Source organism: Nomascus leucogenys, chromosome 9 (assembly GCF_006542625.1).
Source record: "Nomascus leucogenys isolate Asia chromosome 9, Asia_NLE_v1, whole genome shotgun sequence".
NCBI lineage: Eukaryota > Metazoa > Chordata > Mammalia > Primates > Hylobatidae > Nomascus > Nomascus leucogenys.
In genome coordinates, this window is record NC_044389.1 from 97384627 (window position 1) to 97397623 (window position 12997).

Here is a 12997-nt window from a genome sequence, read left to right on the forward strand (position 1 = left end):
ATAGGGGAAGATCTGGCAAAATCATTATGGTAAAAAATTCATTTTACACACAGCATTTTAGCAACACTCCTTTTCAAAATAGTTCATGAGTTTCATTTAAAGAATTTCTCTACAAATAACATCATAAGTGTCAAGTTAAAGTGTGAAGTGAGTGGATAAATACATCTCATTTAAAAGCAAATTTATACTAAGATCACCAAAATGCAAATCTATTAAAAATAGACCTTGTCTTTAATGTTTATTTCACATTATCTAAGTACATCCAGTTACGCAAATTTACAGTTTTATTTCACATCCTTGTATTCCTGATATACATATAACAGGACAAAGAACACATTTGCAACACTCAGCCTGTAAAACTCTCTTGGGGGAAACAAGATTCTCAGCTGCCTTATACTTCTGCACATGTACAAATAAAGTTCTAAATAATTGGAGTGGAAATAAAAACTGGTAAAAGAGAAAACTGACTACATTTTTATGCCACTTGAGGATATTTGTACCTGACTTTTCAAATGGTCTTCTACTTGCTGAGTTACAATTTAATAGGTAACACATTTTGGGAGCTCCTTAAAATATGCCAAGAAGCTTCACTGTTTCCAGAGCGCTTAAAATCCACATGAAGCTGACATCAGCTACACATCACTAATGCTTAGATGTTGGTGCTGTGGTGCTGTGCATTTATCTAAAATATTTAAAAGGTAGTAATCAGCTTTATTATCCCTCTTTTATGAAAATATCTTGCCAGGCTAGAAAACAAGCAATTATTTCTTCAATTAGGCAAAGAAAAAAGGACAGACCAGTACAATTCGGTACTCATTTTGAAGAAAACAATCACATCGAACTAAAAATCTTAAATTTCAGTTGCAATTTTATGAAATTCAAATATCTCAGAATCGCACTGAGGTACTAGATGACCGCGTGTTCATTCTGTTCAATGTTGCCCACGAGATCTTTCATATCGCTAGTTCCTGGGCTTGACTGACTGTTAAAATACAGAGTGTTTTCAAAGGCGCCCTCTTGAGGTAGGTGCACACGTCTTTTCTTATAAAAGAAATAGGCAGCAAGGCCAGCACCCGTTAAAATCAGGAGGATCACAATGATGACTACTCCGGCCACGTTGGAAGACGGTTTGGAAGGGTCCATCTTCCTTGTGTCAGCTATAAATAAACAAAATCATTAGGAAAAAGGTAGAGGGAGGCAGAGGGTTGCATGCTATGCAGAACTTTGCTTGTTGAAAAACTAAAAGGCATATTCTTTCAAGTGACATTTGTCAAACAGAAACGAAAGATGTGAAAACAAGAGTCCCTGTGGTATAGAGGATTATTCAGAATGTTAAGATGATTATTCAGGTGCAAAAATAATCCATCTGTCTATGTAGCAGTGGGCCAGTTCATCAATGTATTAAAATATATATACCTTATTTCAAAATAATTTAAGGCTGTTAAAAATACAGTATACGAAGATAAATAGATTAGTAATGATAATAATTAAAAGAAAATGAAAAATGAAGAGAAAAATAAAATAAGAATAGTGGAAACGTGAACTCATAGATGTAATTAGTAAACAAATAGCACTCATGATGTTAATAAGGAGGTTACAGGCAAGCCATAAATCTCACTTTCAGTTTTTTTTTAAGCAGCCAATAAAATGAGTGAAATGAGATCAGTTACCTAATTCAAGTAGTCTATAAAAATTAAAACAAAAAAATTTCTAAGAAAAGAAAAAAAAACCCAAAGAGATTCTTAAGAGAAATTTCTTCCATGGGTTCAAGGCAGTTGTTTGTAACAGAGCGGAAAAAAAATGCCTTCAATAACTGCTTATAGCAAAAACACCAACCTGACCCCAAGGCCTCTGTTTCTAAAGTATTATTCAAAGTAGGTTGATGACAAAGGATAGTTTAGCTTAAGCAAATTCTACAGAGAGAGCAGGGGAGTTGGAAGGGATTATTATTATGCCTTTTAAAACAAACAGTATGGATGTATTACTAACACAGAACTTGAAATTTTGCAATGGCCTTACCTTTTGTTGTAAGTAATTCATAAGTAGGTTTAGCATCAATAACTGTGTGTAAAAAAAAAAAAATTTATAAAAACCCAGAATAATTGCAGGGAGATAGCAAATATTATTTGGCTCACAAATACATGGAATCCTCCACATTTGATCTGTGTTGATATGATATATGATATTATGATATGATAGATATAAAAATACAGGTAGAAAAAAAGATCTGTATCTTTATCTATATATCTACCTACCTATCATCTATCTGTCTCTCTGTCTGAGCTATAGCAGTCGCCTATGGTTGTATGGTGCGTTTGAGTACATTAGAAGATCTGGAAATGTGAATCTCCAAGTTGCATTTGAGCCACTGATACTCACCCTTAAAATCTACCCAATCTACCCATAAGTAAAACATTCAAGGCTAGGGGTTTTGAAATTAGTCCACTGAAGCCTAAGATGTTACAAAGCATTTGAATGAAAAGTAAAATAAGACTCCAGGCTGGGAGTGGTGGCTCATGCTTGTAATCCCAGCACTTTGGGAGCCTGAGGCAGGTGGATCACCTGAGGTCCGGAGTTCGAGACCAGCCTGGCCAACATAGTGAAACCCCATATCTATTAAAAATACAAAAATTAGCTGGGCATAGTGGTGTGCACCTGTAAACCCAGCTACTTGGGAGGCTGAGGCAGGAGAATGGCTTGAACCCAGGAGGCGGAGGTTGCAGTGAGCCAAGATCACGCCACTGCACTCCAGCGTGGGCAACAGAGTGAGACTCTGTCTCAAAAACAGAAACAAAACAAACAACTTCAACATTGCACCAGATGATGTGTTGTGTCTTAGAACAGTTAGAGAAGGCTAAAGACCTGCCAAATTCTAAAATGGTAAACTCTACCCCATCTCTAGTAAAAATACATAAATTAGCCAGGCCTGGTGGTATGCTCCTGTAATCCCACCTACTCGGGAGGCTGAGGCAGGAGAATCGCTTGAACCCAGGAGGTGGAGGTTGCAGTGAACCGAGATTGCACCACTGCGCTCCAGCCTGGCGACAGAGCGAGACTCTGTCTCAAAAAAACAAAACAAAACAAAACAAAACAAAAACCTCTATAATCTAATCAGTAATTTATTGGGAGGGATATTATGTGACATGACATGGCAACAAATATTTTTAAATTCCAGATAAAGGCACCTTGTGAGCGTTCAAACACTATCAATTCCCCGATCCCGTTCCTTTCATGGTCTCGCTTTCCATCTTGAAAGGAGACTGAATTAGTCTGATGTGACTCATTCCACAATCAATTCTCATCCCTCTCCAGAACGCTGGTCTCCTCAGGTTTGGGCTGGTACTGGCTTTACCACCTTTTCCCTCATGCGGTAAGGCTTTGCAATGGGCTCTCCTGACTGTTTGGCAAATCCTTCAGATATCCCATTACAAATGCATTGATAAGCAAAAATCATTACAACAGCTAAGCAGACAGTGAGTGTCTCTCAATCACGCAGAGCTGCAAACAGTAATGAACTACAATGGCAGTATGGATTTTTCACAGATGAAACAAGAGAGCTTGCAATGGCCTCGTAATCACATTATGATTCCATACCTGATATCTTACTATTTGAAAGAAATGGCAGCCAGTGATATGCACCATGCAACAAACTTCTTACTTACTTTTTGGTCTTTTACAAATATAGCCTTTGTAGGAAGAACAGTGAATATTACTCCAAAACCCAGAAGACGCATGTAAAGCTACACAATCATTCCGTTCACCAGAGGGATCTCCTGTGTTCCAGTTGACAAAGGAGATCGGACTGTTATTTATCCACAGCCACGTCCCTGGTCATCAGATAAAACAAATAAAGATGAAAGTTAAATATAACCTATCTTAAAATGAGTTCAGCCAATTTATGCGAAATTTCTAAGCATACTCTTTTATACTAGAATCAATAGTCATGTATAACCAGACTTAACAGGCAAGACTATAATGACTAATTATTACAGGGAAGGAAACCAAAAAGAATAGGTTTACTATATAGCTTTAGTTTAAAATGTATTTATAATTAGTACAAATATTTATACTTATCCTTTCCTTAGCATTTTTTCCCTGGCCCCACGAAAACATAGAAAATGCTTTTTAAAGCTTCTTAAACTATTGTAGCTACAAAACGTATTTTTTACTTAGCAACTTTGAGGATAGCATGATATGAAACTCATTTTAAGTTTCAGTTCTTAAATAAAAATATGAGTTTGAATTTTCAAATTCCTCATGAATTAATCATTTTTAAGGCAACACATTTTAGAAACGAAACCTTGTTTTACATACAACATTTTACAATATTTGTGATTAAATAGGCATGCTGCAAAAATTACCTTCCACATTTCTGAACAATCCTATCCAAAAATTGGTTTTACTTTTAAGTGGTTCAACCCGATATGACAGAAAACTGGATTCTGCAGCACTTTCAATGGAAACCAGAGAGGAACCTGGAAAGCATAAAGGGATAAATATGATAGTTGCACATTTAAGTAGCTGAAAATATTTTTGTAAACAGCACTGCTGTTGAGAGCAACAAAAATCACCCTAACATCTCCACTTAAGGGGAAGAATTTCAAAGGGCAGGTGTTTGTTTTCTCAGAATTTTAGTTTTCATTCTGAAATATGTTTTTAAGCAACATTAGCATCATTTGAGTACAAGCACTGAACTAGTTCCCGCAGGCTATTCAAAGATAAGTAGGATGCAGAGTATGTCTTCCGAAAGTTATGGTTCAGTGGCCAGTAATAAGAGTACAAACAAATATTATAGAAGAGAAATTAAGTGCCATATGCTATAGACATGTCAAATATTCATTCTTGGTGAAGCAGCTAAAAGGGAGGATAGAGGAAACAGAATTTCAGTAGAGAGAAGAATAGGATTTCAAGTGAAAAGGACAGAAAATAATTCCAGGAAAAAGAGGTAATAAGAGAAAAGACAGAGAGGAAGGGAAGCATAGAACTTCTTCAGGAACAGAGATAGCTTGGTTTGGCTGGAGTATAGCACAAATCTGGTCCACAGGCAAACAAACAAAAAAAAGACATGGGTTAGGTTTCATTGCAGAAGGCCAGAGACTGGTATTAAGGGCAATGTGGTGATAAAGGACACTTAGTTTTTTTTCAGGCAGCTGAATGATGCAATAACCCATCGCCTTCTTTGACTGGTCTTATACATAACAGTTAGATTCTCCACCTAAGAATGGCCCTATATTAGTTATTATTAGAATCCAGCTATTATGTATAGGACCATTCAAGGCAAGGAGATAAAACAGAAAGACCAGTTAGATAGCTGTGGAAGTGACAACCCACCTTAGATTGTCAACATTAAATTTTAGAGTAAAAATCTCTGGCTTTTAAATAATAACCAATACCTTTTAAGCATTTCATTCTGGACATTTTGCTTTGGACTTTACAAGGATTAACCCATTAAATTTTTACAATCACTTCGTTAAATAGGTACCATCTTTGCCCCATTTTATAGCTAAGGAAACTAAAGCACAGAGGATGAGTAATCTGCCAAGATCCTAACACTAGCAGAGGGAAGATCATGGTATGACCCAGGCTTTCTGATCCTTGAGGGTCTGCTCCTAACCACCCACATGCCTGTATCCCATATTACTGAGTTCTGAATTATCGCCTTGTTTTCACTTCATGGCTACATAATCCATTATTAAATATATTTCACAAACATTAGCCATTTCAAAATACTTATGACTCATATTTTGAGAATGAGAACGAGAAGCATTCATTTTATTTACCAGAAAAGAGTCACCTCAAATGGAAAACAAAGTTTCTACATATTCATTGCAATTTTTTTCAAAAAAATACTTAGCAATATGAAGAAAAACATTTTTTTAATTACAAAAGTTCAAAGAAGGCATCAGGTGGCATCATGAGAAACAGAATAAGTTCTTCTGAAAATTATTTTTTCTACAAAACCAATGAGAACACTGGAAAACTCTGAATCCACTGTTTCGGAATGCTGAAAATTAATTAAAGGCTTGCAACAATTCAAGAAGCATTTATGCAAGAAAAATGACTGCGTCCTTGGTAATGATAGTGAGTTCTATAGTGTTTTAACTTGTCCTAATCCCTTTGCCTTCTTTCCAGTTCTGCGGTAGCCTTAAAAACCAACAGCCCCACAACCACAGTGAAAACCAGCAGCCTAGAAGCCACAGGAGAGGCTAAAATGGGGTTGGAGCTCTTTCCAAGCCCCATTCTCAGAGAATCTCCATTACTTGACCTGTCTTATGTAAGTTTCCTAGAAAACCCCACTCGCAAAGCTTGTCTTTATTTGACCTGATTCAGAGCTCAGTCAGTGCAAACAGACTTTTCCCTGCAAGGGTTTGTAAAAAACTATCGGTGGCAATTGCCTAACATTGTAACCATCTAAGGCAGTGATAATAGTTGGGGCAAACAACTAGCGAATTTAAAAACTTAAAAGGAAAAGCTAGCGAATGACACGTTCGTAGGAGACTTTAAAAAGCATTGACAAATTCCGGGGAATGTAGAAGGCTACAGATATGCATTGAAGTGTGCCCTTGCCCAAGGCTACGTGCACATCTGAGAAAGACCTGAGATGGTCCTAAGTTCTCACATCTGGCTGAAGATGCACTACACAAGCAGGAAGTGAAAGCTAAGGCAGTTTGTAACTGATTGGACAAATATTAAAGGCACATCCCAACACACAGACAGATCCTCTGCAAAACCTGGGAGACTTAATTAGTTCTAGGCACTTAAAGAAATCTGCACCTACCACATCTAACACTACATGTATACACATCACAATAAAACTATCAAAACACAGAAAGTCTTAAAATCTGTGAGAGAGAAGGGTCTCATCATGTACAGGGATCTTAACACTAATTCCACATTAGAAACCATGGCGTCCAGAAAGCGATGACATAGTGAAAAAGACGAAAGAAAATGACTGTCAAGCAGGAATTTTCCATTTAACAAAGCTATCCTACTAAAAATGAAGGAAAAAGTCAGACATTCCTAAACCAAAATGGAAAGAAATTATCACTATAAGAAATACTGAAGAAAATACTTCCAGTGGAAATAAAAGGGCACTCAACAGTAACTCAAATCCACAGAAAGAAATACAGAGCATCAATAAAGGAAACTACATGGGTAAATATAAAAATAGTTTAAATGTACTTTTTATGTATAACTGTTCTTTATCTTTTCTAATTGAAAGATAACTGCATAAAACAATACTTGTAAATCTGTGCTTGTGGGTATGCAATGGATAAAGTTGTTTTTGTCTGCCAATAACAGCACAAAGGAAGGCAGAGGGAACGGAGCCACATAACAGCAGAGTTTTTGTACACTATTAAAATTAAATGTATATATGTATATTAATATGAATTAGATTTTTTTTTTTTGAGATGAAGTCTCGCTCTGCTGCCCAGGCTGGAGTGCAGTGGTGTGATCTCGGCTCACTGCAACCTCCACCTCCTGGGTTCAAGTGATTCTCCTGTCTCAGCTTCCCAAGTAGCTGGGATTACAGGCACCCGCCACCATGCCTGCCTAATTTTGAACTAGATTTTTGTAAATTAACATGTTAGTTGTAATCCCTAGGGCAACCACTAAGAAAATAACCAAACGATATATAGTGAAAGAAACAACAAGAAAATTAAAATGGAGGCCAGGTGCGGTGGCTCACGCCTGTAATCCCAGCACTTTGGGAGGCCAAGGTAGGTGGATAACCTGAGGTCAGGAGTTCGAAACCAGCCTGACCAATATGGTGAAACTCTGTCTCTACTAAAAATACAAAATTAGCCGGACAAGGTGGCACGTGCCTGTTGTCTCAGCTACTCGGGAGGCTGAGACAGAAGAACTGCTTGAACCTGGGAGGTGGAGGTTGCAGTGAGCCAAGATTCCCCTGATGCACTCCAGCCTGGGCAATAGAATGAGACTCTGTCTCAAAAAAAAAAAAAAAAAAAAAAAAAAAAAGAAAAAAAAAAGAAAATTAAAATGGTACACAAGAAATTATCTACTTAACACACAAGAAGGCAGTAATAGAGGAATAGGGGAACCATAAGACATATAGAAAACAAATGGCAAAATGGCAGACATAAATTCTACCTATCTGTAATTATATTAAGTGTAAATGGAGTAAACACTCCAATCAAAAAACATAGATTGGCAGAATGAAAATTAATAAGAAAGATCCATCTATGTGCTATCTAAAAAAGACACTTGAGATTCAAAGACACAAATAGGTTGAAAGTAAAAGCATGGAAAAATATATGCTAAGCAAACAATAGCCAAAAAAGAGCTGGAGTGGCTACACAAATATTAGATAAAATAGACTTTTAGATAAACATTAGTACTAGAGACAATAAAGACATTTCATAGTGAAAAATTTGTTAATATATCAGGAAGAGGTAGTAAGTGTAGACATATATGTACCTAACAACAGGGTCCCAAAGTACATGAATCAAAAACTGACAAAGCAAACTTCAATTAGCAATAATTGTGCCTCGGATAAACCACATCGGCTAAGATACTGCCACTGTGCAAAGCTGAAGCAAACTTCATCTCACTCAGAATTTAAAGTCAAAAGTCAAGTTGACTTTTGAAAGAACGTGGAGGAAATGAGGTTATAAACTGTGCATATACCACTGTTGGATGGAGAACTCTTGAGTTGGGGCATAAAAAACATGAAGTAAATATAATTCAGTAAAATATTTATGGGATTTAACTAAGTGGCTTTTAAATGTACCCTTAAAATAAACTTTATTTGACATTTTTTACTTCAGGGGGAAAAGTCATTCATCTTCGTAGTGTCCATTTGAGTTTTATTTGTCTTCACAAAAACAATAAATAGAAACACTTTTCTATTAATGGTAAAACAAAATGGTTCCTGGGCACTTGTAAAACTTCAGCTAATCAGTGATAAGAGGTGAGTACAACACCTGGAATAACTGAGGATGAGAATCCTAACAATTTAGAACGTGAAGTCTGAAAGGAAGAAACCATTTAGAACATGCTGTTTTCTACCCAAATTCTCTAAATTCTCTAAAATTTGAGGCTACAAACTTAGAGATTACATTTGGGAAGCATGATATTGGCCATTCTGTTATAAAATAAATCATTAAAAATGTAAACAGGTATTTTTACATTCTTTGTATATTTCACGTATAGTGTCAGTGGACCCCAGAATAGATGATTACGGAGTTTTCCTTCAGGAAATGTGGCACTCACCCATTCGAAGACATTCCAGAGAAGCTTGGCCCCAGTTTCTTGTATATGAGGACTCAATATAGTAACAGTGACCATGGAAAGGAATCCACGCTGTGTGATCTGACTCCGGGCATCTGCCAGGCAGTTGTGGGGGTTCAGTAGCAGGGATTTCTGTTAATAAAAACACATTTTAAATAAAGCAAAACCTGAAGTTTCTGTAGTATGTAGCGTAATACATTAGCAGCTACAAAAATTGATCATTGATCATTATTTTTAAAAATCTTCCAATGCTTATCATTTGGATCACCATTTTTATTATTGAGTTTCCTTTTATCAATTTTTTCCACTTTAAATATATTTCAATAGAATGTGCTATGCTATAGTGGCAGTCAGTTACACTCATAGTTAAGACAATATATCTATAGATAGCTACAAAGATAATTTTTTTTTTTTGAGACGAAGTCTTGCTCCTGTGCCCCAGGCTGGAGTACAATGGCGCAATCTCGGCTCACAGCAACCTCTGCCTCCCAGGTTCAAGTGATTCTCCTGCCTCAGCCTCCTGAGTAGCTGGGATTACAGGTGCACGCCACCACGCCCAGCTAATTTTCATATTTTTAGTAGAGAAGGGGTTTCACCATGTTGGCCAGGCTGGTCTCCTGACCTCAGGTGATCTGCCCGCCTCAGCCTCCCAAAGTGCTGGGATTACAGGCGTGAGCCACTGCGCCCGGCCCAAAGATAAATTTTTTAAAAGTCACCACAAAGTAATTTGTAAAGTGACTTTCTTTTTTTAAGTCACTGTTTTCCTTTTCTGGGATCCTAATCCCTACAACCCTTTCTTAGCTATTAATAGCACCTGGAATATAACTAAAGGCTATATTTAGAATTCTAATATGGTGTCCATCATTGACTCTGATGAATCTACATGTATTCTGATTAAATTCCTTTGATATAGAAGTATTGTCAACATCAAAAGTAAGCAAAATTTCCTGGGGAAATGTTTATCTCCATTATTTTGATTTATGTATACCGGTTTATAAAGATAGTCTTTTGATAGGTGAGGGAGTATGTTCTATATTATTCTTAGCTATCCAAGATACATTACTGTTTAATAATATCAACAGTGGTATGTAGTAGCTTATTCAGAAAATTTCAGATCCCCTGATTGTTTTTATATATTCAGTTACCATCTGATCTTTTGCAGAGAAAGTAAAAACTTTCATTGCAATGTGCTGTCTTCCAGTAGCCATCAAGATCCAGATAAACACATGCTGATTTCAATTTGGGCTCATCAGCAGCCCAGTTAGTGTATCTCACCCTCCACTTATCAGTCCAAGTGTATTGATTATCAGTCTGCAACAACAAAAACAAGCATTAACATGCAGCCTTGCTTCATTTAGAAAATACTAAAAGAACCAATTCAAGAATACAAAGTATATTTAAGACTGTGATTTGATATAGAACCTGGAACATTTGAGAATAAAAAGAACACTATAAATGATTTCTGTCAACTCAAATTCAGTAAATGCAGCCTTTCTTAGAAACAGTTATTTATTAGAGATTACCAGGAATACATCCTTGGAAGTTATTTCAAAAAACACTAACAAAAAAAAAAATTTATCTCTTATTCCATGAAACTCTTTGTTTGCAGGTTTTCAGGGCAAAAGAGAAGTTTTATCTTCATAACAAATAAGATATTTCTTATATTATTATTGAAATTATAATAAAAATTAAGTAATTTTCATTAAATTCATGGACCCCTGAGAGAAATACTAATCTCTTCATATCTTCTCATTATTCTGCTGTTGAAATGGCACCAATGGTAAATGGCTTAACTAAGGTCATATGGGTATGGAAGAGAGAAGCCTTGGTCTCTTGATTTCTAGTGAGGCAGTCTTTCAGCTATATTCTAGTGAGGTGGTCTTTCAGCTATAGATAAGAGGTGATCTTTCAGCTATATGACATCGTATGTATATGATGTAAAAAACCAATCATTTTAGTCTACTTGCACAGTAAATTTCTTTCTTTTCTTTTCTTTTTTTTTTTAAGAGAAGTCTCACTCTTGTCCCCCAGGCTTGAGTGCAATGGCTCGATCTAGGCTCACTGCAACCTCCGCCTCCCGGGTTCAAACGATTCTCCTGCCTCTGCCTCCCAAGTAGCTGGGATTAAGCCACCTACCACCATGCCAGGCTAATTTTTGTATTTTTTAGTAGTGACAGGGTTTCACCATGCTGGCCAGGTTGGTCTCGAACTCCTGACCTCAGGTGATCCTCCCACCTCGGCCTCCCAAATTGCTGGGATTACAGGCGTGAGCTACTGTGCCTGGCCTGCACAGTCAATTTCTTATTAAATTTAGTGAAACAAAGTCACAATCACATACAAAATATTGATAAACATCAAAAATATTATTTATCAATAATATCCTTTTAACAGTCTAACAGAGATTTTACAGGTATCATCTATGAATAGATGATATATAACATTAATCAGAGGTAGCTGAATTTTTCAAAGATTCAAGCAATTATCACCTTTTGACTGTATTATTTAATTTACCAAGCCAATTTCCAAAGATCCAGTGACAAAAATTAGAAGTATGTGTCATCTCAAATTAAAATTTTGTAGTATTTACCATGTTTTGTAGTATATACCATGTTTTGTAGTATATACCATGTTTAATCAAATAATGTTTGTATAAACATTAACTCTATAGACATAAGGAAGATAATAATACTGTTGTAGTCATAAATATTGCTACAATGAAAAATTATTTAATCTTTCTAAAAATAAAAGCTTACTTTAAACTCATAAGATCATTGTGAACATGTCTGTGAGAGGAAAACAAATGACTTATCAAATGACTTAATTATAAAAACTTAGTCAGCAGGGACGTAACAATGTCTTGCCTAAGTTTAATCACAGAAATCATTCTGGAACTACTTACTTTTAAGTATACACTTCCCTACTTATGAAATACTCACTATATAAACTGTAAATTTATATCTCTGCATCATGGCCTTGGAAGCTTTATAACATCTGACACTCATCTACTCTCCAGTTTATCTCCTTCTATTTTTTTTCTCTTCTTGATATTCCTTCCTTATATTCTACCATCCTACATTGTATCTATAAACTTTGACTTTTTCTGAGGAAACTTCTTGGTCCTCCCCACTAGCCCAACTGGTTCCTTTTCTCTCTTCTCATGACACTTTCTATATGCCTCTCTTTGATACTTCTTATATCTTAATTGCTGACTGTCATATCTACTTCTACTAGGAAGCTTGTTGGTTGGCTAGCTAGAAAAATGAATAGAGGGAGGATAGATGGATGACCAGGCATCAGAGAAGACTCGTTTTAGGAATAATTTGGCAACTCTATCAGCATTCTTAGTTTTCTGCCCCATCCCTAGTCTTTGCCAACCTTAGTCTATTATAGAATACAAGGAACTGACTGCAATGAAATATTTCTCACAAATGGATGGCAGCTCCACAACCTCAGGATCTACAACAGGTCTAGAATGTCTTGCCACAACAAATAAAAAGTGTCCCCATCACTGGCAACTATGTCCCTAACCTGCTCTCTTAATTCTCATGCCATAGTTATAATCATGACCTTGGAAGCAATAAGTGAATAAATTAAACTGTTGAGATTTGGAATATAATTTTCATAGTCTAACGCAATAGGAGAGTTAACATTCATCAGATAATTCTTAGTTTGATTTCTGACACACATCACTAGCTTGCCAGATCCTTAAAGGCATCATGTCCCTGAAAGATTGGATCTTGTTGAT

At 36.2% G+C, this 12997-nt stretch overlaps 1 protein-coding gene across 1 annotated transcript in view; it reads right to left on the reverse strand.

Annotated features, from left to right (window-relative positions):
* Positions 1-210: 210 nt before the first annotated feature.
* The window catches only part of MRC1 (mannose receptor C-type 1), a 103079-nt gene continuing 90292 nt past the window's right edge, over positions 211-12997 (reverse strand). The window contains exons 25-30 of the mRNA XM_030819236.1: positions 10398-10563; positions 9235-9384; positions 4362-4475; positions 3663-3827; positions 2020-2061; positions 211-1157 (exon numbers count right to left, since the gene is read on the reverse strand). Of these exons, the coding sequence (XP_030675096.1) occupies positions 907-1157; positions 2020-2061; positions 3663-3827; positions 4362-4475; positions 9235-9384; positions 10398-10563 (888 nt within the window). The 3' untranslated portion in view covers positions 211-906. The remainder of the gene's footprint in view (positions 1158-2019; positions 2062-3662; positions 3828-4361; positions 4476-9234; positions 9385-10397; positions 10564-12997) is intronic.